Below are 26,866 nucleotides of genomic sequence, written 5' to 3' on the forward strand. Positions count from 1 at the left end.
CAGTCCTTGTACTGCTGCGGGCTGCACACCGGTGCGCTACCTGGGGGACCAGATGGGAGGGCGTGTGTGACAGCTCAGGGCTCCTCCCAGGCCCGGCCCCTCCCCGCGGCCCCGTGTCCCCTCCCCCACTCCGTACCAGGCATGTGCATCATTCGGCAGCCGCACTTCCGAGCCACATAGCGGGTTTCGCAGGCCAGGCGACACCCCATTAGACTATAGGGAGGGCTGGGGCCGGGGCTGGGGCTGGGGGGACCCAGGGGACCAGCGGGTTCTGGCTCAAAGTCGGGGTCTAGGGATGCGGAGCTGCAGTCGCCCCAGGGAGGTGGCAGGAAGCTCAGCTGTAGAGGGGCCGGTTAAGGAGGCTTGGGGAGAAGCGGGCACCCAGGGAGAATGTGAGTGGTCACTGCGGGGTTGAGGCCCTGGGACAGGTCTGAAGAGCTGCAGGGTTGGGGTCTGAAGTGGTGTGGGCAGAAGGAGGGGGTGGGAGCCTTGGTGGGGGAAGGAGGGCTTCGCCCAGGCAAGGATACTTGCTGCTGCTGGCAAGACACAAAAACCTGGTAGCCAGGGGCTGCCCCAAAGCCCAGCTGGTCGATGCTAGGTGGCTCCTCCTGGGTGTGGATCTGCACTCGGATCCCCACCTCAAACGGGGTCTCCTCTGTGAGGGGGGGAGGGGACCTGAGGCCTGGGCTCCTGGAGGCCCTGGCTGCAGCCCCTCTCCCCAGGCCTGTGATGGGCCAACCCCGCCCGCTCCCTACTCATAAAGGAAGGACATGCTTCAGGTCCCTTCCCAGCACCTCCTCTCCTTCCCAGAGCCTTTTGCACCCCACCGGTGGCCACCCCCTAGCCTCACACGTGGGCTCCCCTACCCATGTCCTTCCACACGGGCAGGTACTCGTCCTGCTGCACATCCAGCATGATCTCCAGCCCATTGCCCGCTCCGCCCTTGGGGGTGGTGAGAAGCTCTGCCCCATCCGCACCGGAGTTGAAGGTGTAGCACTGACCCATCCTGGTAAAGATCTGGGGGTAGCAGACGGGTGCAGACCTCACCGGGGAGCAAGGGGCAGCCAGGCAAGCCCAGGGCCATGGGCCGCTCCCTTCCCCACCCTCTGTTTGGATTTCTTCTTTGAACACGGAGGCCCACATCTCAATGCCCCTCATCATACAGGTGCATGTAGTTGGACCCTCATGGGCTCCCATCACGCCACCTTCTCACCCCTTCTATCCGCAGCCGAGGGCACCAGTCCACAAGGCAAGTGTTTCTTAGGAGGCTGGGGTAAAAAACAGTGGGTCCCAGTTGCTCCCCTTCAGGACTGGCAGAATGTGAAGCAGAGGGAAACCAGCCCCTCCCTCGCAGACAGTGGAGTCTTCTGCCCTGAACCGGTTGGGCCCCACTTGTATCCCTCCACCCCCAGTAGTGGGGTTTCCATAGCCCAGACCTGAGCCCAGAGCCAGCCTGGGTGAGTGCCCACTCTGGAAGGTGTGACCTGGCACACTCTAGTCCAGCTGAGTGACAGAGCTGGTCTCAACAGAAAGGTGGGTATTGGTCAGGTGGGGGCCTGCATCCTGGCTGGGAAGGACAGGGTCCCAGGGCACAGGTGCTAAGATCCCTGGCTTTGGGGGAACCTGGGCTGCGAAGACTGGGATGGCCAGCCCTGGGCACTGCTGGGTCTCTGGTGGGACAGGGCGGGTGGCCAGCTCACCGCAGTGAAGTTCTCGGGCCCGCAGGGTCGGCCGCGGTAGCGACAGTCCAGCAGCATGTCCTCCAGCGTGTGCCCAGCCCGGGTGTAGAGTCGGGCCATGTCGAAGGTGGGGCTGGGCATGAAGCCAGGTGGTGTGGGGGGCTGGCCCAGTGCGCGCAGGAAGGCGGCGTGCTCAGAGGGCTCCAGGCCTAGCAGCGAGGGCCCGGCCCAGTGCAGGTCATTGGGCGTGAGACGTGAGCGGCGCAGCGGGTTGATGTTGCACAGGGTGATGGCCGGGAAGGTGAGCTGGTGGCTTTCGCGCTCGTCCAGGGCCGTCTCGTGATGGAACTCCCCATAGTAGCGCACCCTCTCTGCTACCTGGTAGAGGAAGGCAGCCATCGACAGGAGCATGGCCACGGCCCACAGCCCCCGGCGCGGGGTCAGGCTTCCTTGACCAAAGACATGGCTCAGCCCATGTAGCGTGCAGCTGCTGGCGAACACACTGATGTCCGAGGCCTGCTGCCAGGCCTCCTCCGGCCCTGAGGGGGGCTTCATGGCCTCCGCTGAGGTGAGGGAACAGAGAGGGCTGGGGTTGGTGGCCAGGCTGCAGAGGCTTAGGAGCAGGAGAGGGTCAGCCTGAGGTCTGGGAGGGGCTGGCCAGGCAGGGGACAGTGCAGAGGGAGGCAAGGAGAGGAGCCACACCTGAAAGGGAGATGGGGAGGCACTGGCCTGGCTGGGTTGGATGCAGTGACCTGAAGGGTCCAGCTGGCCTCGTCCGGGAACAGGCTGTGGCTCCAGGGCCGGGGCTGGGCTGGGGGCTCCGCCGCTGAGCAGGTAGAGTGCAGCCTGCGTGGCAGGCAGGGCTGGTCTGCTGCTCTGCTGAGCCAGAGCTGCCGCAGAGGATTGGGTTTCAGCAGTGAGGGGCATGGGGGCTGGCAGAGCAGCCTGGGGGGTGGGGAGGTCCCTGGAGCCCCAGGCTGAGCCATTAGTGCAGCATGGGGGGGCAGGGGTTTGTTGAGGCCAGAGGCGCCAGCAGGAAACCACAGCAACCCTGGTTGGGCTTGAGGAGAACCCAGAGATAATCGGGGCTGGGGGTGCCCTTGGGGCCTCTAGTTTCCCAGCTGCAGTCCCTGTGTGTGGGGCTGAGAGTCAGTCACTGGCCCTTGGCCTGGCTCCTCCCTCCCCACTAACCTCATCATGGGGGGGTGGGGGGGCGGGGGAGTTCATTTTGCAAAGAGGGGAGTTGACTCTTGACCAGGCTGGAAGGTGGTGGGGCGTTTGGCATTGGCCATCTCCTCCTCCTGAGCCCCCAGTGTTCCAGCCTACACCAGATGGCCCAGGCCTCTGCAGGTCCCATGTCCTGGGGGTGTCTCTTGAGTGACCCTCTTCCTGACCCCGCCCCCGCCCCCAACTCGTGCCCTCCTGCCTGGGAGGTTGGTCTCTATCACAATGAAAGTGGGCTCACCTGTCACACTCCCAGGTGACATAGTCCAGTTCCCAGGTATGACATGGTGTTCTATGATTTCACATCTTTTTTTACTTAACATATTCTGGGGACCACGTGATATCCGTACCTGGAAAACTTCCCCATTTTTAAATGGCTGCATACCCTTCCATTATGTGGACACACCCTTGTTGATATCACCGCGTCCCTGATGAATTCTGGGGGTTTCCAGTCTTCCATTACAGTGTGCTCAGCAACACTAACTCCCAGAAACAGAAGTGCTGGGTCAAGAGGCAACTTCATGGGTCATTTGATGCCACAAAATTCCTGGCGTAGGAGTCACACCATTTTGTGCTCCCAGCAGTAACACAGGAGTGTGCCTGCTTTTTTGTGAGCTGGTGGGAGGGCCCTGGGCCACAGAGCTGGCACATCTGACTGAACAAGTGTCAGAGGATCCAGAGCCTGTGGGGCAGTGGGGCATCTCCCAGCAGCTGGAGCAGGCACCTCCAGAGAGCAGAGCATGGCCTGCGACGCCACTGCCTGCTGGCCTGACGGATCAGGGTGTCTTGGGGACCCAAGCTGAGGGCCACAGGAGCCAGCCCGGTGGATGGGGAATGGGGAGACAGATGCTGCACCGGGGGCCTGAGAGAAAGCAGGTTTTTATCTCCATTAACTCACTGAAATCTGTTTCTACTTCATCTCTCTCCACAGAGCATTTGAGGCCACTGGGTTCATGTTGGTGGGCTCTTGGCTGTGAGTAGAAGAAACATAGTTCACAACATGGTCACAGGGCACTGCAGTTGCCTGTCTGATGGGCAGGGGCTGTCAACCCCATCGTGGGCACGAGAGGTGCTCAATGAACACATTTTGGACAGAAGAAGTGGGTAATACGGTTTATTGCCCAGATCTGACCACCTTCGGAGGCTGCAGCATTGTGAGTTTTAAGTACTTTACCATTGAAACTCTTAAAACAAACTGTCAAAATTAAGCACCGCCAGGCTCAGGATCCATGTTGAATAGCCAAAGGAGCAAAGGTCCAGGTTCAGGCTACACGGCGCCAACCTCATGGCCTTCCAGCTGAAGGCACATGTGGACCTCACTACTTTCCTAGCTGAGCGGGGCATGGGAGCAGGATTTGGAGAGGCCACCGTGAAGGGCTAAGGAGACCCAGAATCTGGTGTCAGAGGACCGAGGCCAGGGCTAGAGTAGCAGGAACTGGCCCAGCTGGCTCTCCTGAGGGAGGGGCCAGTGTGGACTGGGGGGAGGGGGCTTAAGGCCTGCTCTTGGCAGCACTAGGTGCTTAGTTGGCAAAGCAACCAGAAGTCAGCCCTGGGCTCTGCTTCCTGTGCGGGGGTGCCCTGGGATGCGATTTCTCCATCAGTCAGGGAGTGGGGCAGCAAAGCAGGGCGGCTGTGGCCGTGGTATTTTGGGTGGTTTCTGGTCCTAACCCACACACAGAAGAGGCTATGGAGTTCCTCACCCAGCTCCTGCGCTCACACCTGAGCTCTGCTTCTGCAACTGCTGCTGCCCCCCAACCATGCCTCACCCTCTGTGCCACAGGAGAAACCTAACATGTTTGGTCAGCCTCGAAGGTCTGGCACAGGCAATCCCTCTCGCCACCCTAGGGAGCAGGGCTCAGTGGGTACCTCAGCCGGATGTGGCTGTGAAAGGGGAAGGTTGCCTGCTGACAGGTGACGTGGGCAGAACCAAGGCAGGAGGGGAGTCCATGAGGGCTGGTGGGAAACCGCAGCTACTCCCAGGTCCTCATTCAAGCTTTGGGGCTGCCGGCTTCCCCTGGCCTGACCTCCTCCAACTGGTTTTGTATTTTGTCTGCCAAGGGGCTTAGCATTAACCCCTCCCTTGTGGTTTGGGGACTGTTGGTACTATGTGCTCCTGTGGCTGTGGCTGTAATTTGGGGTGTATTGGCTCCTGCTCTGTCCCCTTCAGGCTGGTGTCCTCATGTAGAGGGGGGCTGTCTACAATCTCACCTTGTTACAGACTCGGGGGGGGGGGGGCGGGGGGGGGACCATTAACCCCTCCCTTGTGGTTTGGGGACTGTTGGTACTATGTGCTCCTGTGGCTGTGGCTGTAATTTGGGGTGTATTGGCTCCTGCTCTGTCCCCTTCAGGCTGGTGTCCTCATGTAGAGGGGGGCTGTCTACAGACTCGGGGGGGGGGCGTGGGCAGTGGTGAGACAGCCAGGCTGGACCACAGTGCCCACTCCTCCTCTCCCTCCCCGAGGGCCTGTCAGGCATCCGTCCTGTTTGGACAAGGGAGGGTGAAATCTAGAAACAAGGACTGTGTGAAGGAAGAGAAATTGTTCTGAGGATGGGGATTGTGGGTTTGAGGGGTTGACCCAAGGTGGGGGTTCCTTCTTTCAGGGCCCAGCGAGGCAGTGGGGACGAAGGGGTGTTGGGATCAGCCTAGGAAATTGAGGTCTGGCATGGGTGTGGGGGAGAACCCCAGGGTGAATTCTCTACCCACCCCAACCCTGAATGTAGTCTCCTTAGAGCTGGGGCCTGGACAAATTTAGGCTGTCGGGTAGGAGGGAGGCTGGCAGAGCTCCTGGGAGGAGGGTCTGGGGGGAGATAGAGAACAGAGCATGGGCCCAGGACTCTGCCTCCTTCCCTGTGCAGCCCAATGACTCGGTGGCTCTGGCAGGAGGAAGGCAGCCAGGAGGTAGGTGGGGGAGGCGATGGGAGCAGTTCCAACTTCCTTCCAGCCCAGGGCTTGTCCTGGGTTTATTGTGGGCAGGGGGGCAGCCCATAGCCCAGCCCGGCCCTCTGGGGAGCTCAGTCCTCAGCCCTGGGCACTAATGCTTGGCGGTGACCAGACTGCAGAGGGCTGCTCTCAGGACTTTGGGTGGTGGTTCCTGGGGCCTCTGGGTGCCTCAGGAGACGGGGCACCCAGGGCCTGTCTCCTGATGAGCTCGGCATAGAGGCCACCTTTCTTCAGGAGCTCCTCATGGGTCCCCTCCTGGAGAGGAAGGAGGGGCAGATGGTCACCCAACACAGCTCAGAGTTCAGGGTCCTACAAAGCTGGCTTCATATTGGCCATCGGGCTCACTGTCACCTAAGCCAGCGTCCCTTCTGGGGACACTATGAAACCAAAGCACAAGTGGTTACAGATGCCACTGGCACATCTGTATTTGTAAGCAGCACTCCCTGCTGTCCTCCAGGCCCCCTCACAGCCCAAAGACCCCCAGCTCAGGGCCTGCATCCCTGCAAACCCTTCAGCTTTGGCTTGAACAGGCCCCACGCAACCTCCAAGCCTTGCTGCGAACCCTGCCTCTGGGTGCAGCTCCTGGCTGGTCCCTGGGGCTGCCTCTTCTGCACCTCAGCCCCAGGCACACTACACTTCCCTGGGACCCTGGGAGCTCTCCCGCCCCCAGGGGACAGAGGAAGACTCTGGGGACCTGAGAGGCCAGCGCTTACCAAAGGGCAGAAATTTCTGAATCCACATGGGGTGCTGCTTGTAGAAGATAGCCCCAAGCCCCCCAGGACCCGGCCATACGCTCACACAGCTCGGCTGAGCCACTGCTCCAGTGTGTCTATGGCTCAAGCTTCCCAACAACCCCCCGCCCCCTGGGCACCCACTAACCTCACAGACACAGCCCTGGGCCATGACGACGATGTGGTGGGCCCCTCGTACGGTGCTCAGCCGGTGGGCGATGACCAGCACAGTGCGGCCAGTGCTGGCTCGGTCCAGGGCCTCCTGCACGACCCGCTCGGACTCTGCATCCAGAGCGCTAGTCGCCTCGTCCAGGATCAGCACTGCTGGCTGCTTGATGAGGGCGCGGGCGATGGCCAGGCGCTGCTTCTGGCCACCAGACAGGGTTGTGCCCCGTTCACCGACGACGGTGTTGTAGCCCTCGGGGAAGCTGATGATGAACTCGTGTGCGTTGGCTTCTGGGGAGGAAGGGGACAGGGCAGGGGTCTGAAGCAGTCAGCTCTGCACTTGGGGGAGGTCCTGCAAAGGGGCACTGGGTCTGTTGGGAACTTCCCATCTGGCCCCTTGGGGTCCCCCCTTGGCCTGTGCGTGTTCGCCCTGCCTCTGCATCGGCTCCCACATCCCTGTGCAAATGCACACACACTCGTGCAAGGTGATGTGAGTTGTGCACACGGTAGGGCTCCAGGTGTCAGTGCCAGGATGGGACCTGAGGCTCTGGCTGCCTTCCCTGGCCTCATGGGTCTCCGCGGCTGTGGGGACATCCAAGACCTGATATAGGCTCCTGGGGGTGTGACAGCACAGTGGGATTCGAAGCCCACCACCCAGGCATTCTGGGGAGGCCACATTTGGGGAGAACTGCAGGGGTGGCAGCCTTGGAGCCAAAGAGCCTCCAGGTGACGGCAGTCACAGCAGTGAGGGGCAGGCTGAAGCCCCAGAGAAGCCTGGAGCGTGCTGGGTGCGAGGTACGACAGGGCCACCCAAGAGGCTGTGGAATCTGAGCAGTGAATAACCCAGCTGGTCAGTAACACGGGACATGAAGATGGCTACAGACGGAAGCGCCCCTCGGGAGGTGGAAGTTCAGCTAGACTGAGGCCAAAGTTCAAGAAGAGAGCGGAGAACCTGGTGTGCCTGTGCCCAGAGACATGCGGGGACATCAGCCAAGAGCCCAGAGACTAGACGATAGATAACATGCCCCAGAGGCTGGAGAGAAGACCTCCAAGATGAGCGACGCTGCAAGCTGCCACTCGGATGCCCTACAGGGCCAGTCCTCTCCTGGGTAAGTCAGAGAGGACACTCCTTTAAGTCAGAGAGCAGGACAGGGACGGCGCAGGAGCCAGAGGATGAATGACTATGAGATCACACCCACTTCCGGGTCTCAGAACGCAGAGGCCCCAACACCCAATCGCTGTGTCCCTGGCGGGTCCTGTACAGTTACACATCACTTAACGATTAAATACATTCTGAAAGCCCCAGCCGGTTTAGCTCAGTGGATAGGGCGTTGACCTGCAGACCGAATGGTCCCGGGTTTAATTCTGGTCAAGGGCACGTACCTTGGTTGCAGGGTCCTCCCCGGCCCGGGCTCTGGTCCGGGCTCATGCAGGAGGCAACCAATTGATGTGTTTCTCACATCGATATTTTTGTCTGTCTTTCCCTCTCTCTTCTACTCTCCCTAAAAATCAATGGAAAAACATCTTCAAATGAGAATTTAAAAAAAAAATTCTGAGAAATGCGTCATTGGTGATTTTTTTGTGCAGCCCACAACACGCCAGGCTGCGCGGGTACCATGGTCCTGCACGTGGTCCGTTGTTGACTAGGACATCATTACGTGGCCCGGACGGTGACTGCACTCCCTGTCGTGTCTGTCTGTGCAGCCTGCTTGTGCCTGGACACCCCTGTCCCCACAGGCCGCAGTTCTGGCCTATCTTCCCCGATGCACTGCCTATTCCTGTCCCCTCGGCCCCAGCCTCACACCATGGGCCCTGCAGACCCAGCAGGCACTTGGCACTCACCGACGACGGTGTTGTAGCCGTCGGGGAAGCTGGTGATGAACTCGTGTGCGTTGGCTTCCGGGGCAGCTGCGTAGACCTCTTCATCAGAGGCACCCAGCTTCCCAAAGCGGATGTTCTCCATGATTGTTGTTCCGAACAGGACTGGCTCCTGGGGTGGGATGGGGGAGTCCACAGGAAACCCTCTGACTTTGCCCCAACCCCGAGGGGGATGTCAGGAGAGGCTACTTTGGACAAACCAGGCCCCCTTGGAGGGCAGGCAGGGCCAGTTCAGTTACAGTTCAAGTGAGAACAGAGAACCCCTCCCCTCTGCAGGGATGGGCACAGAGGGGTGTGCACTGCGGCTTTCTTCTGCCGTGGAGGCAGCCTCGGGGGTTAGTAGGTGCCCGCTTAATCCATGCCCAGCGGGAAAGTGGACCCTCTCTGGGCGGCACCGCCTCAAGCAGAGGCAATGTCAGACCTTACTTAGTGAGTGAGTGGCCACCAGCAGTACCAGCAACATCGCATGGGCGTTTCTAGATCTCTGGACACTGGGCTTGTCATAACCCAGGGATCCTGAAACAGCCATCCCAGCCCCTTTCCTGGCTTTGATTGAGGAGCAGCCCTTAGTGAGACCAGGGCAGAGGGGTGGTGGTCCATGATGGGGGTTGGAGCCTTCCCCCCACCCCCAGTACAGGGATGAGGGGCTGGGAAGGAGAAAAGGCCCAGGTGCCATAGAACTGAGAGAGGCAGGGCCTGGAGGAGGAGGGAGACGTCTGAGTGCCTGGGCAGTGAGGAAAGCCTCTTCTCTCCACACCTGGCTGATGAAGCCGATGACCTGGCCCCGGAGCCAAGAGGGGTCGAGGGTCCGCAGGTCCTGCCCGTCTAGGGTGACCCTGCCTGCCGTAGGGTCGTAGAAGCGCTCAAGCAGGGAAGCCACGGTGGTCTTTCCTGCGGAATGGGGGTTAGGGAGACAGGGCAGTCAGGGAGGGGCATGGGTTTCAGGGGTGGCGGTGGAGGGGTTCTGCTCTGAGTGGCCACCACAGGAGGGAAGTCACAGGGTGAGCGGCTGTGGGTTCCTCTTACCTCCGCCGGACTGGCCCACAAGGGCTACGATCCTGCCAGGGGGCAGCGTGAGGGTGAAGTCTTTGAGGACCGGGAAGCCGGGGCGGCAGGGGTAGCTGGGAGGAGCCAAGACACCCTCAGTCAGATCAGGTTCCCGGTCCCTGGTTGCCCCAGTCCCTCCCGAAGTCTCCTTGTACCCGAGGGGGCTGATTTAGCGGGACAGTGGCCTGCAGGTCCCCAGCCTGGAGGGAATAACCCTGCCCCCACCCACTGACACTTACCTGAAGCTGACGTTGTGAAACGTGATGGACCCACGCAGCTGCTCTCTGGGGACACAGCTGCCTCCGGACAGCGGGATGCACGGGCTCAAAGTCATGTACTCAAACACCCGGGCGCCTGCGCTGAGCCCCCGCACCACCTGGGAGGGGATTTATGTGCAGTGAGGGCTCCCACACAGGCAGGTGCGGCATCCCCATGGCCAGACACCCAGTTCCTGCAGCGCATGGGTGACACTGGTGGCCACCGGACCCACCCCCGACTCTGCCACTCACCTGACCAAACAGGACAGAGAGGTTGGCCATGGACCTGTGAGGAGCAGAGAAGGGCTGAGAGAAGGCTGGCACCAGAGGGAGGCTTGGGTCTCAGCTGGGGACGTGTGGGCTGAGGCAAGGAAACGTGGGCTGGAGCCAAACGCAGAGGATGGTCCTGCAATCGGCAACCTAGGAGCCCTGGGCCCAGGCAGGTCACAGGGCGTCGCTTCTCCCTTCGGAGCCACATCCTTCCCTTAGGAGCGTCACTACCTTAGGCCCAGGACCCGACACGGCCTGCAGCCATCAGCAGCAGTCAGGGCTGTGAGGCCCACAGAGGCAGGTCAGAGCTAGATACTGAGCCACGGGGGAAGCAAAGGCTAATTAAGGGGGGAATGGATGTTAGTCCTTTTAGAAAGAAAACAGAAGCCCTGGCCAGGGTGGCTCAGTGGTAGAGCGTTGGCCTGTGCACCTAAGGGTCGAGGGTTCAATTCCCAGTCAAGGGCACGAACCTGGGTTGCAGATTGGATTCCCAGCCCAGGTTGGGCATGTGCAGGAGGCAACCAATTGATGTCTCTCTCTCACTTTGATGTTTCTCTCTCCCCCTCCCTCCCTTCCTCTGTCTTTAAATAAATGAAGCCGAGACCGGTTTGGCTCAGTGGATAGAGCGTCGGCCTGCGGACTGAGGGGTCCCAGGTTCGATTCTGGTCGGGGGCATGTATCTGGGTTGCGGGCACATCCCCAGTGGGGATGTGCAGGAGGCGGCTGATCGATGCTTCTCTCTCATCGATGTTTCTAACTCTCTCTATCTCTCTCCCTTCCTCTCTGTGAAAAATCAATAAAATATATTAAAAAATAAATAAATAAATAAATGAAAAAAATATCCTCGGGTGAGGATGAACAAATGAACAAACAAACAAACAAACAAAGAGAAGAGAGCACAGCACAAGGCAAACTCCGGGGACACCCCTGGAGCACTGTATCGTGGCTCTGACAGCAGGGAGGGGCGAGTGTGTCTCTGTCTAGACAGCAGGCCACCTCCTCCATCATGCAGGGCCGTGGGCTGCTGGGAGGGCGGTGAGTCACTGTTCTTAGTCACCAGGCCTGCGCTGGCCTGGGCGGCCCATGACAGTGTGTGGCTGTGTGTGCAGGGCCTTCCTGAAAGGAAAGGCTGACTCCTCGGCAATCTCACTTCTTCCAGCCCCGGGTGGGGGAGGGGGAAGCCTGCGGGGAAGTGGCTCTGGCGGCTCAGAGCATCAGCACCTGCCAAAGGGAGCAGGACACACTGAACAAGGAAGAGCCAGGACAGCGCTATCTGTGGGTGAGAAGGGAGAGATCTGGAAGCCATTAGTGCCTGGCAGAGGTGCCAGCAGCAACCGAAAACCAGATGCACATGACTCGCTGGTGAGCATGACCTTGCTCTCAGAAGCCAGGCCTCGGTTCTCCCTAGAGACCTGGCTTAGTCTAGGTGCCTCCCCATTGCTTGGGGGGCCCCAATGCCACCAAAAAGACTAACTGGATGGGGTCCAAAGGTTGGGGCAGCTTGAAGGCAGGGCAGCACTGCCTTCCTCCCCTCCCCACCCCTCCCCTCCCTCCTGCTGGACCCAGGAGGAAACACACCAGCTTCTTTAATAAAATGAAACCCAATTCCTCCAAGGTGGGTGGTGAAAATTCCCATGAGGTGAGGGGCCCCTAAAAGGACAGGCCAAAGGCCCGTGGCTATGGGAGCGGCCCACCTAGCAGCCTGCGAGACGCAGTGTAAACGCTCCCAGGAGGCGCTCCCAAGGCCCCTTGCATCTGTCTGAACTCTGTTGACCAGCTAGCAGAGCAGGGGGAGGAAGGAGAGGGTCTGTACACAGGCCAGAAGCAGGGTGGGTGGGGCCAAGGGAAGGCGAGTCTGAAGGAGGAGGCCAGGCCTGGAGGGTGCAGCTTCCCTCCTTACAAGACTTTCCTGCCACTGCTCCATGGAAGGCCGTCTGGTGAAGGCATGAAGGGAGCTGGTGGGTTCATAAGGGTCCTCAGGACTAAAATGAGAGGCCAAAGGTGGGCCTGGGGGAGGGCCAGCAGGGAGAGGCCCCAAGTGCCTGCACTATGACAGTTAGAGCCTCTGAGTCCCACGGCCACCAGGGAACAGTTCCCAGGCTGGAGGAAGGAGGGGGCCACCCAGGACCAGAGGGGCTAAGCAGGCCTAGATCAGAAAGCACCGGGCAGAAATGGGGCCGAGGACGCGAGTTCTTTCCACCTGCCTGTCCGGGGTTAGCTCCATTCTGCCCGGGACAATAAGGCCACGGTGAGGGATTCTGTGAGGAACAGGTGGGAGACATGGAGCGGAGCCAGGTGCCAATTGCCATCAGAATGGGGAGCAGCAGGTAAAGGGCACGGGGGGCGGGGGGCGGGGGGGGAGGCACCTGGGGTGAGGCTCTATTTCCTTGACGTGGTTGGTGGTAACACAGGTCTTGGCTCTTCATGACTTACTATGTAATATTCAATCTTCAACTACTTGTTGGAACATATAAGTTTCATATATTTTTGTGCACATGGGAAGTGTGTGGAGAAGTGGCAGAAGGCACTGCTACTGTTTACTGGGAAGGAAGATACAGGGAAGGGGGCCTGAGGCCATCTTGTGGCAAAGTCAGCCTAGCTCTGGGCTGCCCATGGGCAGACGGGGCCCAGAGGAGCAGGTAGACTTCAGAGCAACCAGCACAAGGAGCCACCAGGGTGCAGGGCTGGGGAGCAAGTCAGGCAGAGGCGGGCAGGCCAGCTCTTACGAAAAGTGGTCTATCCAGAATCTTATTCTGCCCTCAAAAGAAAGAAATTCTGACACAGGCTACATCGTGGATGAACCTGAGTGAAATAAGCCAATCACAAAGGACAAATCCTGTGTGATCCCACTTACAGGAGGCACCCAGAGTAGTCAGATTCAGAGACAGAGAATAGAGGGGTGGGTGCCAGGGGCTGGGGGAGGGGAGCATGGGGGTTAGTGTTTAATGGAGACAGCGTTTCAGTTTTGCAAGATGAAAAGTTCTGAAGACGATGGTGGTGATGGTTACACAACAGTGTGAGTATATATAACACTACTAAGCTATAACTTAAAAATGGTTAAAATGGTAGCCCGGCCAGTGTGGCTCAGTGGTTGAGCATCAAACCTATGAACCAGGGGGTCATGATTCACTTCCCAGTCAGGGCATTAATGCCCAGGTTGTGGGCTAGATCCTCAGTGGGGGGCATGCAGGAGGCAGCCGATCAATGATTCTTTCTCATCATTGATGTTTCTAGCTCTCCCTTCTCCTTTCTCTCTGAAATCAATAAAAAAATATATTTTTAAAAAAGGTTAAGATGGTAAATTTCATGTCATGTGTATTTTACTATAATTTTAAAAATGTGCCCTTGCCAACTTGGTTCAGTGGTTAGAGCATTGGCCTGAGGACTGAAGGTCAAGGGTTTGATTCTGGTCAAGGGCATGTACCTGGGTTGCAGGCTCAATCGCCAGACGCGTTGGTGTGTGTGAGAGGCAACCAATCGATATGTCTCTCTCACATTGAGGTTTCTCTCCACCCCACCCCCATCTTTCCCTTCCACTCTCTCTAAAAATCAGTTGAAAACATATTCTTGGGTCAGGATTAACCAAAAAATGTCTTAAAGCCCCTGAGTGGTTTGGAAGGCTGACCTGACAGCTGCATCTCTGAGTGGAGTCAGTGAAGCAGGCTGGAGGGCGCTCGGGGAGGAGGGCCTGTGCTTCAGGGGAGCAGCAGGGGGCACGCGCCCTTCAGCCCACAGCGCTGCTGAGGAAGGGGGCCGCCCACACTCACCTCTGCACCGTCTGGGAGGCCACCAGGAAGGACATGAGGTCTCCCCCGGTCAGCTGCTGTCCAGCCACGAGGGAACCCCCAATAAAGAGGGTGCCCAAGACCATGCCTGCATGGGGAACGGACAGGTGGTTAGGAAGGAAGCAGCTGGAAGCACAGGGCAGAGCCTGGCCCAGGTGGTAGTCCCCAGTTCCAGACTCTGCTGTGCCTCCACTGGCTGAATTCTGGTGAGTCACCTGAATGGTCTCCGTCTTTGGAAACAAGTGGTGGGAGGAGGGGCCACGTCCTTGCTTCCTCCTGGCCATGCTACACATAGCTCGGCTGTGACATCAGCCCACCTGCCCATTGCCTGCCTGCGTTACTAGCTTGGGCTCCTGGCACTGAAGGACATCAAGCAGGTGAGGGCTGCCCTGCGGGGACCTGTCCTTTGCTCCTCCCAGCCCTGCCCCCCAGGCGAGGCCTCTGCTCACTCACAGTTGAAGGCGATGTTGGAGAGCCCCTGGAACAGGGCGATGCCTCTGCCCAGTGCCTCTGCCTTACAGCGGGACCCTTCCAGCTCTGCTCCGTAGCGTCTGGGGACAGAGGCCGAGCCCAGCCCTCAGGAAGCAGCCAGCCTGGGCGCAGGGTATGGGAGTGCATATGGGGAGCCCCCCTGCTTTGGGCTCCACCCCTGCCCGGGACTCACTCCTCTTCCCGCTGCTCCATGGCGAAGGCTCTCACAGTCCGAACATTACCCAGGGCCTCATCCGCTACACCTGTTGCCCTGGCTATCTGCAAAGATTCCAGGAGATAGGAAGTCAGGTGGGTGATGAGGAGGAGTGACAGAGCAGAGAGAAAGGGTAGGCTAAGGAGGATGGGTGGGAATTCTGGTACCTGCTCCTGACACTGGCGAGACAATTTTCGGAGAGCTGAGCCCATCAAGGTGCCAACTCCCATCAGGGAGGGCATGGCCACCAACATCAGCAGCGTGAGGCGTGTGGACAGCATGGACAGGGACACCAGGCAGCCAACCACCTGGGTGCAGCTTCGAAGCCCCTGAGTAGAGGGAAGGAGGCAGGAAGGCAGTTTTGGCACCAGCACCACAACATGGGGGATGTTATGAAGGGTCAGCTGGCTACAGCTCTACATCCACAAGGCCAAGGCTACAGGTCTCACTCCTGGGAGGCCAACTGGTGGCCTACTGGTCACAGAACATAACCCTTTCTTTTCTTTTTTTTTTCTTTCAGTAAATGGTTTTAGACATTTTATTACTAGAGGCCCAGTGCACAAAATTCGTGTACTCTGGGGTCCCTCAGCCTGGCCTGCGCCCTCTTGCAGTCCGGGAGCCCTGGGGGAATGTCCGACTGACAGCTTAGGCCCGCCCCCCACGGCAGTCGGACATCCTTAGTGCTGCCGTGCTACATCCTTAGTGCTGCCCGGAGCCCTGGCTGCGTTCCCCAGCTGTGGGCCCGGCTCAGGGCTCTGGCTGAGCTGCGCTCCCCTTTGTGGGAGCGCACCGACCACCAGGGCGGCAGCTCCTGCGTTGAGTCCCTGTCCATGCTGACCATGTCATAGTGACTGCCATTTGGTCAATTTGCATACATAGGATTTATTACATAGGATTATTACATAGGATTATTACATAGGATTATTATTAAAATATATTTTTATTGATTTCAGAGAGGAAGGGATAGAGAGATAGAAACATTAATGAGAATCATTGATCTGCTGCCTCCTGCAAGCCCCACACTGGGGATCGAGCCCACAACCTGGGCATGTGCCCTTGACCAGAATTGAACTCTGGACCCTTCAGTCCGCATGCTGACGCTCTATCCACTGAGCCAAACTGGCTAGAGCCATAACCCTTACTTGACAAGCAGGCATAAGAGGCTGGATGAGAGTGTCTGTGGAGATGGCTTCCGTCCCCTGACAGATCCCAGTGTGCCTCTCTTTCTGCTCTAGAAACTGATGCTGTGGGCTGGTGTCTGCCGTGATCCAGCAGCCACAGTGCCAACAAGGTGGACGAGGAGAGGACATCAGTAATATAGTAAAAGCCATCGCTCATTCTCCTCAACGCTGCCAACGTGCCAGGCCTCCTGCGGACCAGGTGATTCTGCTGTTGGCAAGCTGGGCCAGGAAAGGCTCTTGTCTGAGTCCTTGGGAAGGTTTCCGGGGGAGGTAGGATTTCAGAACAGGAGAGAAACAGCTTATCCTGACCTTGGACACTGCCCTGGCACTCTTCCCTGAACTTCCCCAGTCCTTCACCCACACCCTCACCAGGCTCGGGGCCCAAAGGACAGGGCGGGCTGGCCCAGTGTGTCTGAATGCGGGGGGGGGTGTGGGGGGGTGTGGGTAGGGAACATGGGGCACTGACCTGGGAGATGACAAGTTTGAAGGACGATTTAAACTCCTGCACGTCAGTTGTCAATCGGCTCACCAGCTGCCCTGTCTTTTTAGCATCAAAGAAAGCAATGTCTTGTCTGGCAGTGGGACCCGGGGCAACAGTGGGGGAAAGAGAGAGACGTTACTTCAGGATAAGGCCCCACCTCCAGACATTCACTGGGACCCCCGGGGGGCCCATCGGTCACTCCTACCCGCAGTCACACCCTGCAGCTGGCCGTACCGGAGCAGGTTGCTGAAGAGGGCCCTCCGCATGTCCAAAGCCATGCGCTCACCGATGCGGGACAGGAGCACCAGGTACCCAAAGGTCAGCAATCCCTGGGAGAGAAGCAGGGGCATTCAGGGGCGCCCAGGCGGCTTTTCTGTCTGCCCCGGCCCCCTCTCCTGCCATACCTGGAGGCCGTAGAGGAGGAGCAGGTGGGTGCTGAGACTCCGGGACTCTTTCAGGAAGTTGCCCATGTGGTCCCTCGTGTACTTGGCCACAATCTCCACCAGCTGGCCCAGGAGTAGCGGGATCTGCACATTCACCAGTGCTGCACCCAGTGCCAGCTGGGGGAGCAGAGACATTGAGAGGGGGCCAGACTCTTCACCCCCAGCTCTGACCTTAGCCCTTCCTCTCCTGCTGCTGTCCATGCTTTGGCTGCTCTTGTGCCTCTTTGAGAGCCTAAGCTCAGGCTGCCAGGCCCTGGGGACCCCTGTACCCTGTACACCCAGGTTCTCCTGTATCCCTGGCCTCCCTCCTCAAGCCAGCCCAGGCTGCTTCCCAAGGTCTCCTAAGACTCCACGAGGCAGGCAAGCTGTCCCCACGCAGCTCTGGCTGGGGCTTCTGCAAACCCTTGACTGAGTTGCTCCCTATCCCTGGTTTTAGGGATGTGGGGGAATATCTCACCACGATGGCTGCCCCCAGGATCAGCAGGTGGGGGCGCAGAAACTGCCAGAAGAGCTTCCAGTTAAAGCGGGTCTCCACGTCATAGGGTTTGGAGGCAGGAGGGGCCTCTTCTGCCTCACACAGCGCCACAAGGCAGAGGCGGGGGCACTTACTCAGCACCACGGGGCCCAGGAGGGCTCCCCCAACCCAGCACCAGGAAGAGGGGCTTCGACCTGGACCCGGTGGCACTTGAGGGAGGCGAGCCCGGAGCTGGGACCGCAGCTGGGCCACAGCCCTGAGGAGATAGGAGCTGTGGCGGCCATCAGAGTGCCTGTGGGGAGAGAACTGCATTGATGGCTCGAGGCCCCGCTGATCATGAACCAGCCGAGCCCTGGGGTGAGCCCTCTGGAGGGCGGCACTTCCCTTCTGCCAGGCCCTGCACTGCATTTCTCAGGCTGCTCTGAAGCAACTGTTTCTGAGACAAACATACACATGCAAAGTAGCTGAGGAATGAGACAGGGGCATGTGCACTCACTCAGACAGCCAGGCCCTCTCAGCCTCCAGAGGCACCTCTGGACCAGTGACTGGCTGCAACCCACATGCTGTCAGACCCCAGGACCCAGGATGGCAGAGCTGGAGGACACCCTGCCTGGCAGCTAGTTCACGGCACTCCCTCCCGGTGGAGGACACAGAAGTCGTGAGTGCACACGGCTCAGAGAAGAGGGGGAGAGCACCCAGCCAGGGCCCTGCCTCCAAGTGTTCATGGTCTACGTTTCATCTTGAATCCCTGGGAGTGAGATGCCATTATTCTCACTTGGTAGATGGCAAAATCATGTGGGGCTGACAGAACTAATAAACTGTCCCCAAGCAGCAGAACTGGGACTAGAGGGGAACCCGGACGCGGGATTCCAGGATCTAGGCTTATTCTACTCTGCCCTCTGGGACGTGCCCAAGGCCATGTGTGGCAGGGCCAGGACCCAAGTCTTCTGACTACTGGTCAATGCTTTCTGCATCCCATCACCTGGCTCCTCCCAGGCCTCCAGTGCTCATGTGACAGTGTACGGAGGGAAAGTGTGACACGCTCCCACTCTGCCAGCTGAAGGAAGAAAGATTAAAAATGCAAATAACATATCTTGTCATCTCGGATAGGCCAGGATCACCTCCTTTTTCCTGCAGCTTCTGCATCTATAAATAGCCATGTAGAGTTGTGTGCCTACTGTGCCCAGTGCTCTGCTGTGAGGCAGGGAGAGCAGGAGCTGAACAGGAGACCAAGTAAACACCTCCTGGCAGTCACACTTGCAGAGTGTGGGGTAGGGGAACCGAGGGGCACGGCACTCCTCGTGCAGAGCGGGGACTGCCCTCCTGTCTGAGGGAGCAGTCATTACAGTCCCTGTCACAGCTGGACTTTGGAGGGCAGTGAGGACCACTTCCAGTGTTTAGGTTGGGGTGGGTGTGACATAATCAGATTTGCATTTTAAAGATCATAGCAGAGGGATGTGGCTGGGAGAGGACAAGACTGGCCACAGAGGCCTGTTAGGAGTAGAAGTTATAATCAAGAGTATATAGTGGGATGCTCAAAAACCCAAATGAGATTATCGATGGGGAAAGGCAGTGAGTGAGTTTTGCCTTTACGGTGATAGTGCTTTATATTCCCAGGTCCTCCTAACTGCAGACTTCACCTCAACCTTCCCTTCTTGCAGGAGGCCCATGCTTCTTGCCACCTCTACCTTATGCCTCCACTCACCCCTTTCCACCTTCCCGGTTTTCAGGTCTTGTTTTCACTGTGTAATTTATGTCTGTCCTCAGGTGGGTTTTTTTTTGGTTAATATCCTGAGGATATTTTTTCCATTGATTTTTAGAGAGCAGGAGTGGAGAGAGAAAAATCCTACATTGATTGGTTGCCTCCCACACTCGCCCCAACCAGGGACTGGGGCCCAGGGATCAAACCTGCAACCCAGGTACATGCCCTTGACCAGGAATTGAACCCTCCACCCTTTGGTGCTCAGGCCGATGACCTAACCACTGAGCACACCAGCCAGGGCTATCCTAAGTGTAAATAGAGAAGCTCACTCTCCTTCTGCCCTGTGTAACTGTCCAACTTCCCCATTAGACTATCCTAGGAAACTCGTATTATTCCCCATCGCATCCTCACCACTTAGCAGTGCTCAGGAACATAATGGATGTTTAAAAAATGTTTGTTGAGTGAATGCCCTCATTAGAAATGCAGAACAACCGGACCTAACACACAACTTCGGGGTTTGCAAAGTTTCAGATTTACTGAGGCCAACAGTAAAAAATTCATTTTACAAAGTAACCCAGTACGGAACATAAATATGTCACACAAAGTTGAAATGCTTCACAAAATGATACTTTCTCTATTTTTAAATATGTATTCTATTTTCTATTATATTCACTTTTAAATGGTTCCAACTCATTAAGTTCATTTTATGATCTACTGTGTTATAACTTGAACATTTGAAAAACACTGCACAAAAGCACGAACAAATACTTGATTATTATTGGGTCTCTTTCTTTGGGTTTCTCTTTGGCTTAAATTATACTAATAGCCTTATTCTTTTCCTACTGATTGTTCAAACCTTTTTACCATGGACACTTTCCAGCTTTTCTTTAATATGTTGATTTTTTAAAATTGATTTCAGAGAGAGGAAAGGAGGGGGAGATAGAAGTATTAAGGATGAGAGAGAATCATTGATCGGCTGCCTCCTGCACGCCCCCTACTGAGGATTCAATCCACAGGCCAGGCATGTGCCCTGGCCAGAATCCAATCGTGACCTCCTGGTTCATAGGTCGACACTCAACCCCTGAGCCACACCCGCTGGGCTCCAGCTTTTCTTATCTTCTCCAAACTAAGGCTCTAAGCAGGGCATATTAAGGATGAGAGAGAATAATTGATCGGCTGCCTCCTGCACGCCCCCTACTGAGGATTCAATCCACAGGCCAGGCATGTGCCCTGGCCAGAATCCAATCGTGACCTCCTGGTTCATAGGTCGACACTCAACCCCTGAGCCACACCCGCTGGGCTCCAGCTTTTCTTATCTTCTCCAAACTAAGGCTCTAAGCAGGGCTTGGTCACTGCCCAGAACTCGCAGGTTACTTCCCAGCACCGGTACTTCTGGCTCCAGCTCCACCCGGCCCCTGCCCTGTATCAATCGGATGGATTTACCAAAGCACAAGTCCACATCCACCCACCCTGGCAATCTGCTGCTGCTCGACCCTCAGATCATTCACTCCAGGGTCACAAGGAACCAGTGCCTTCTCATAAAGCATTTACAATGGAGTCTCCGTTTGGGGTCCTCTTCGTTTCCCACCCCTCTCTTTCTCTCTCTTTGGACCCATGTGTGCACAGTGAACATACAAGAACACACATGGACAACTTACTAGTCTGCCTGTCTTTGCTGAAAGTACCCGCATCTAGGAACCATTTTTGTTCAGCTCACTTTGAATCTTGGGAGCACCACTAATACTAAGTGTCTCTGGACACGACTCATTTTTCCCCCACAAGGAAATATGATTTAATTCTACACATTTACAAGCCAAGATAAAATAGAAAACAAAATAAAACAACCGTGGAAAACCAAACAAGACCAGCAGTCCAAGACTCGAGGTCACTATTTACTGCAGCCCAGGCTGCGGCAGCTGCGTCGTTGAGGCAGGACCTGGGTCTGACCCAGACGCTGCCTACAGCAGGGTTGTTCTGGGGTCCATTCTGAACTTCAGAACTTGAGGCTGAAGCCAGGGCCTGCAGCCGAATAAATTTTATCCAAATTGCCAGACCAATTAATTACAAGAGGACAGGGCCGGAACAGCACCGAAGGGCCAACACCTGTGCAGCTCGGCGCCCCCTGGTGGGGAGGGAGAGCGGGTCGGGCGTGGTCGCGGACCCAGAGCGTCCCCTCAGTCGGCCCCCACGCGGACACAGATGCGCGGAGCCTCCTGCAGGCACCAGGCTCATCGTTATGAATAATTGAGGCCAGTTCTCCGGGGAGTGACATTCCACCCTTGGCCCGGTCGGACTACAACTCCCAGCAGGCCTCGGGCGAGCCCGGGACTCCAACTCCCGGCGGCTCCGTCGCCCGGCCAGCCGGTCAATGGCCCCGCGCTCTCAGTAGGTCTTTTCTTTACCTGACGGTCGAGAATGTCTGGAAGCGGAGGGGGAGTAGCGGCCTGCCTAGGACAGTACCTCCCCGAATCCCGACCCGAAATAAGTGCACCAACATGATGGGGGGAAGAACAGGAGCAGCCAGCAACAGCAGTTTCACCCTTATCCTACTAAGGACTCCATGTTGGCTCCAGCCACCATCCCGACAACCCCCTCGCGACTCGGTGCTGATTGGAGGAAAGAGGCATCAATGTCGTTGCAGGCTATGATTGGGGAGAACGTTGTCAGTTCTCCCTCCGGAACTGTGATTGGAGAGAGCCACCTGCCCCGCCCAGGCTGTGGGCGGGGCCGAGCAGGTTGGGGCAGTGCCCTGGCCCGCGGCCTGACGGGGCTCTGGGTGGAAGTTTTGAGTGTGCTCAGTGCGTCCCCTGCCCCGGGGTATCCATAGTAACGCGTCAGCCGCAGCCCTCCCTGCTGTTCTATCCGCGCTCCCAGAGGACTCTAGAGCTCCCCGAGTCTCCTGGGAGTGTAGAGCGCTGGCGCTGGGAAAAGAAGGGACAAAAATCCGCTCCGGAGTTCTTTTTCAAAACAAGTGCACGTGCCTTGCCACCCACCCCGCTCTCCTAGCCAGTGGTTGGCAAACTCATTAGTTAACAGAGCTAAATATCAACAGTACAACGACTGAAATTTCTTTTGAGAGCCAAATTTTTTAAACTTAAACTATATAGGTAGGTACATTGTTATTAACTTAATTAGGGTACTCCTAAGGCTTAGGAAGAGCCACACTCAAGGGGGCAAAGAGCCGCATGTGGCTTGCGAGCCGCAGTTTGCCGACCACGGTCCTAGGCTGGTCAGAGCTCCGGGAACGGAGCCAGGTATAATTGAGAAAAAACTCCCCAGGTGGTTTTGATACGCTCCCTCTACTCCATGATTGAGAACCACTGATATCGAGGTCTGGTGGCTTATCAAGGCACGACCTCAAGAGCATCTCCCCACAGATGTCTTCCTCACCGCAGGTCAGGCTGACTAAGGCTCTCACCTTAGCACAGCTCTTGAACCTCTGTTTAGTGCTTACTTCTTCCGTGTCATTATTTGTTTGCGTAGCTGCTTCCCCCACTGGCTGCGACTTTTTTTTCAGTAGTGGCTCTGTCTCATTCATCCGTGCCCCCATCCCCTTCAAATGCCTGGCAGGAAAAAGTGCCCTTTATATTGACTTGAACTGGGGGTGGTGGTAGGGAGGCTGTAAATGGATGAATGTGGGGTGGCACTCGGTAAGAAAAGGTTCCAGGATTAGTCTGAGGTTGGGCTGGGCATACGGAGAGGGTGGGTGGGAGGGGTCCTATAGTGAGTGTAGCAAAATATTGAGGTTGAGGGGAGAACAGATGAAACCCCACAGAATCCATCTGGACAGATGTCTCTGAGAGTTCATGGGGAATTCCTATCCCCTCTACAATGTGGGATTCCATTTGGGGCACTAGTATGACATCTCTAGAAAGGACAAGTCTTGAATTCATAGCTCTGCCTCCTGATCAGGGATAAAACTATGCAAGTCCTGGGCTAGGATGACAGTTGTCCCCGGAAGGAGGCACAGAAGGAGAAACGGGCATATCTGGACTCAAAAGTTGTGGGCAATTCTATGATTGCCTCCATATTCTTCCAGTGATCAATCTGTTCCACTCTCCATTTCATGGACACTGGCCCCTACGTCAGCCCTTACCCTAAGCCCAGGAGGCCTGACACCTGGTGGCTGAGTCAGCAACTCAGGCATGGGCTTCAGGAGGAAACCTGGTGATTCAGGACCTCAAGAATGGCGTTGGACAAGCCACCAGGCCAGCTGCCTCCTCCTCCTCACTGACGTGGCAACAAAGAACACAACTCAGTCAATTCATTCCTTGTTATCCAAATTATTGTTCCAAATCCCTGACCCCCAGCTTCCCTCTGCTGGTTCAGTCCTGATGCTTCTCAGGGCCTAAAAAACTGGATCAGGGCTTGGGGGAGAGGGTTTCATTGTTCAAGAGGATAAAGAAGTAAGCATAATGGAACCCCCAAGGAACCCCGCTTTTCTACTGTAAGCTCCAAAAACCCACTTCTCACATACAAAATAGCTGCCTCTCCTTTCTTCCCTTCCTTCCTTTCAGTGTCCCCTGACCTGGATGTGAAGTCGGGCAGTCTCCCCTCTTCCCTTCCTGAGTACTATCAGACAAAATAGGCAGCCTTTCCTTTCCTTCCTGTTTTTGGTCTTAAAGCATTTCTCTGTTGATCACTTTGTGTGTGTGTGTGTGTGTGTGTGTAGGGAGAGAAGACATGATTTTAAGAAATCAAAGATGTAATATCTTGGCCCCATAGTCCAATAATCTTTGATGGGTTTTCGTTTTGCTTTTGTTATTTTGGCTGCTACTCTCTAGATTCCCCTTCAAATCCTCTTGAGGTCTGAGGATGGGACACTAGATGTCTCCTCTGGTCTGTTCTTCAGTCTCCGCCCCTTCGGCTGATGCCCCGCCCAGGTATGGAGGCGGGGCCTGAGAGCTTCAGTTGCAGGTTGTCCTGGAAGGGGGTGTGAGTGCTTATATAGGTGACTGGGAGCTGGGACGCCTGGGGCCTGCCCCCACTGAGTCACTGTGTTGTTGTCACTGTCTTGTCAAAGTTCCTGCTCAGCTCCTCAAACCTCTGTGGAAGCAGCAGCGGCTGCCATCCTTCCAAACTTTCAGGAGAAGCCACCAACCTGATGGTGAGGCGAATGGGCTGGGGGAGGAGCAGGGGGCAGCTGGGGCAATGGGGAGACCTGGGGCCTGGATCAGTGCCCCTCCTCCCCATGCCACTGCCTCCTCTCCCTCCTCCTCCGTGTCGGGGGCCTGGGGGAGGGAGGCTCTCCATCTTCTCTCTGTCCCCTGCTCCTCACACGAGAAGTGTGCCTTCTTCAGTTCCTCCCCCAGTCCTGGGGCCCTCCTGCCCAGCTGTACAGACCCCAGGGGCTTCTCAGCCTCCACACAGGGCTCTCCCCACCCCAGCCACACCCCCAACACAGGTAGAGCTTGTGATGACACCCATCACTGCTCCTCCCTCCTGGGGTTCCCATTCCACCCCACCCCTGGCTTCGGTGACTGCCCCTCCTTCACGCCGATGCCCCCAGGACAATCCTGGGCTGCGGATAGGCCCTCTGATCCCTGAGCAGGATTATGAGCGGCTGGAGGACTGTGACCCTGAGGGGTCCCAAGACTCACCCCTCCATGGGGAGGAGCAGCAGCCCCTGCTTCATGTGCCTGAAGGGCTCCGAGGTGAGCATGTGGGTGTGTGTGGGGGGTGTGGGTTGGGGAGGGCCTGGGGATCGAGGCAGCAGGTTGAGAGTGTGGAAAGCTTGCTTAGATGAGAGCTGAGTCCTAACGCTCTTCTCTCTGTGCCCAGGCTCCTGGCACCACATCCAGAACCTGGACAGCTTCTTCACCAAGATATCCTTTGTACTGGACTTGGCAGGGCAGGTGCCATCCTTGGCCGGGGACTCTAAGGGCGCAGGGGTTGGGGGACTTATTGGTGGAGTGAGGGGAAGGTATGCTCAGGGAAGGCCCATCATGTCTCAGGCTTATTTCTTGACACACCTGCCACATCTACAGCTACCACCAGCGGAATGGCTTTGCCTGTATCCTGCTGGAGGATGTCTTCCAGCTGGGGTGAGATGCTTGTCCTGGTAGCCCCTGTGCTTCTAGCCCACCCAGAGCCTCCCCAAGCAGCCAGGGGCTCAGCCAAGCGGGGAGGCAGACTGAGCTGGCCTGGAGGCTGGGCAGCAGCCCTCTGCTCTCAGGCTAATCACTGAACTCCCGGCTCTCCAGGCAATTTGTTTTCATCATCACCTTCACGACCTTCCTTCTTCGCTGCGTGGATTACAACATTCTCTTTGCCAACCAACCAAACAACCAAACAAGACCTGGGCTGCCTCACAGCAAAGTGACTTTGTCAGATGCCATCCTACCCTCGTCCCAGTGTGCCCAGCGGTGAGTGACACCTGGTGGGGGTGGGTGAGGGAGAGGAGCAGACAAGAGCCACCTGTTTTTTGTCCCTGGGCTCGATCATCGGTTCTCCAAGGTTTGGGTCTCAGAATACTGTACCTTGTATTCCAGGGGTGAGGAACGTCTGGCCCACGGGCCGTATAAGGCCAGTGAAATCATTTGGTCTGGCCAAGCCAAGCCAAGGCATTAGGGGTGAGTTAATTAAATGTTTGACCAAATATAGCAGGCTAATTTTTAAGTTAATAATTTTGTATGGCCTTGCAAATGATGTTATAAATATCCAAATGGCCATTAGCAGAAAAAAGGTTCCCCACCCCTGTTTTATACCCTTGAAATTTATTGAGAACTCCAGGAACTTTTGCTTATGAGAGTCATATCTATAGTTACCTCATTAGAAATTAAAGCTGAGGACAGCTGCAGAACCCAAGAGCACACATTCCATTGGCTGTCAGTGTAGCCTCTGGAAAACTCTACTCTATGTTCGTGAAAGAATGAGAAGAAAAGTGGCAGAAACATTAGTATTACCTGAAAAAAAGTTTTGACCTTGCAGACATTTTCAAGGGTCTCAAGGACCGCCAGACACCCCACACTTTGAGAACCGCTGGTCTTGCTGGATCTCCTGCATGACTTTCCTATTGCTCCCCAAGTCTTGCCTCCCTCTCCATGGGGGTCCCATTTTCTCGCTATGTTACCCTCCACCCCCAGGATCCGCTCAAGCCCTCTGCTGGTCTTCCTTCTGATCCTGGCTGCGGCCTTCTGGCTCGTTCAGCTGCTTCGCTCAGTCTGCAACCTCTTCAGCTTCTGGGACATCCAGGTGTTTTACAGGGAGGCCCTGCACATCCCCCCGGTGAGCTGGGTGGGGGTGTCTGTGTGGAGGGGTGCCATGTCATGGGGCAGAGTCCGGGGAGGAGTAGGGGCTGTACGGACAGAAGGGCCCATTGGAAAGCTGGCAGAAGGCCTCACTGACACCTACTCTAGGCCCCGAATAATCTTAGGAGGTACCACCACTTATAAAACACGGTCCCCACTCTAGTGAGGCCTAGTGGGTTTAGATGGGTTATAGAAGATTACGTACAGTCACGTGCTTGTGATGTTTACAGGAGGAGGAACTGGGGTGGGGTTGGGAAGGACAGGAGGTTGGGAGGCAGGCCACGCCCGGATGCAGGGAGCAGGCAGGCAGTGAATACCTGTGGGCAGCAGTGAGGAGAGCAACCCACCGCCTGCATCCCGTTCTGGCTTTGCCCCGTGTTGCGGTCAGCAACTGCACGGAAAGTGAGGAGAGCAACCCACCACCTGCATCTGTGCCCAGGCCCTGCAGGGTGATCCACTCCCCGTTCTGGCTTTGCCCCGTGTTGCGGTCAGCAACTGCACGGACCCCGTCACTGTCCCTGGGTCCTGCTTTGCTCTTTCTTACCTCCCTGTCTTGCTCACGCTCCTTGTTTTGTGTCTGAGTCCTCCCTTTAAAGCACTGTCCAAGGCTCCCTTCCGCAGCCAGCTTCCCTCGCTGCCCCTAGAAGCCTAGGCCTTCTGCACGTCCTCCTGT

General features: G+C 56.9%; 3 protein-coding genes across 5 annotated transcripts in view; 1 reads left to right on the forward strand and 2 right to left on the reverse strand.

The window, feature by feature from the left end:
• The window catches only part of ASIC3 (acid sensing (proton gated) ion channel 3), a 6,903-nt gene extending 1,770 nt beyond the window's left edge, over positions 1–5,133 (reverse strand). For 2 of the 3 annotated variants that reach the window (XM_014528217.1, XM_005880096.2), the window contains exons 1-5: positions 1,701–5,133; positions 867–1,017; positions 528–655; positions 137–338; positions 1–40 (exon numbers count right to left, since the gene is read on the reverse strand). In XM_014528217.1, the coding sequence (XP_014383703.1) occupies positions 1–40; positions 137–338; positions 528–655; positions 867–1,017; positions 1,701–2,606 (1,427 nt within the window). In that variant the 5' untranslated portion in view covers positions 2,607–5,133. The remainder of the gene's footprint in view (positions 41–136; positions 339–527; positions 656–866; positions 1,018–1,700) is intronic. The other variant, XR_001359388.1, reaches the window with a different exon arrangement.
• Positions 5,134–5,306: 173 nt separating this feature from the next.
• ABCB8 (ATP-binding cassette, sub-family B (MDR/TAP), member 8) lies at positions 5,307–21,525 on the reverse strand. Its single transcript, XM_005880097.2, has 16 exons — positions 21,346–21,525; positions 17,224–17,533; positions 16,728–16,883; positions 16,558–16,652; positions 16,309–16,414; positions 14,829–14,990; positions 14,641–14,726; positions 14,430–14,527; positions 13,959–14,064; positions 10,174–10,207; positions 9,904–10,040; positions 9,644–9,738; positions 9,375–9,508; positions 8,589–8,729; positions 6,723–6,992; positions 5,307–6,098 (listed from the first exon to the last, which is right to left on the reverse strand). The coding sequence occupies exons 1-16, from the start codon at positions 21,438–21,440 to the stop codon at positions 5,973–5,975; spliced, it is 2,151 nt and encodes a 716-aa protein (XP_005880159.1). The 5' UTR covers positions 21,441–21,525; the 3' UTR covers positions 5,307–5,972.
• Positions 21,526–24,033: 2,508 nt separating this feature from the next.
• Positions 24,034–26,866, forward strand: part of ATG9B (autophagy related 9B) — a 7,974-nt gene continuing 5,141 nt past the window's right edge. The window contains exons 1-5 of the mRNA XM_014528204.1: positions 24,034–24,597; positions 24,725–24,768; positions 24,923–24,987; positions 25,147–25,308; positions 26,029–26,355. Coding sequence (XP_014383690.1) covers positions 24,048–24,597; positions 24,725–24,768; positions 24,923–24,987; positions 25,147–25,308; positions 26,029–26,355 — 1,148 coding nt within the window. The 5' untranslated portion in view covers positions 24,034–24,047. The remainder of the gene's footprint in view (positions 24,598–24,724; positions 24,769–24,922; positions 24,988–25,146; positions 25,309–26,028; positions 26,356–26,866) is intronic.

Source organism: Myotis brandtii, unplaced genomic scaffold, assembly GCF_000412655.1.
Source record: "Myotis brandtii unplaced genomic scaffold, ASM41265v1 scaffold624, whole genome shotgun sequence".
In the NCBI taxonomy this organism is placed as follows: Eukaryota; Metazoa; Chordata; class Mammalia; order Chiroptera; family Vespertilionidae; genus Myotis; species Myotis brandtii.

What these genes read in the sequence shown, in the direction of transcription:
- ABCB8 (XM_005880097.2), bottom strand. Translation starts at nt 21,440, where the DNA reads ATGTTGGTGCACTTATTTCGGGTCGGGATTCGGGGAGGTACTGTCCTA. An exon ending in GCCTCCCAGACGGTGCAGAG is followed by an intron (nt 10,208 to 13,958) that starts GTGAGTGTGGGC and finishes TGCTCCTCACAG; the next exon opens with GTCCATGGCCAACCTCTCTG. An exon ending in TCTCTGTCCTGTTTGGTCAG is followed by an intron (nt 10,041 to 10,173) that starts GTGAGTGGCAGA and finishes ATCCCCTCCCAG; the next exon opens with GTGGTGCGGGGGCTCAGCGC.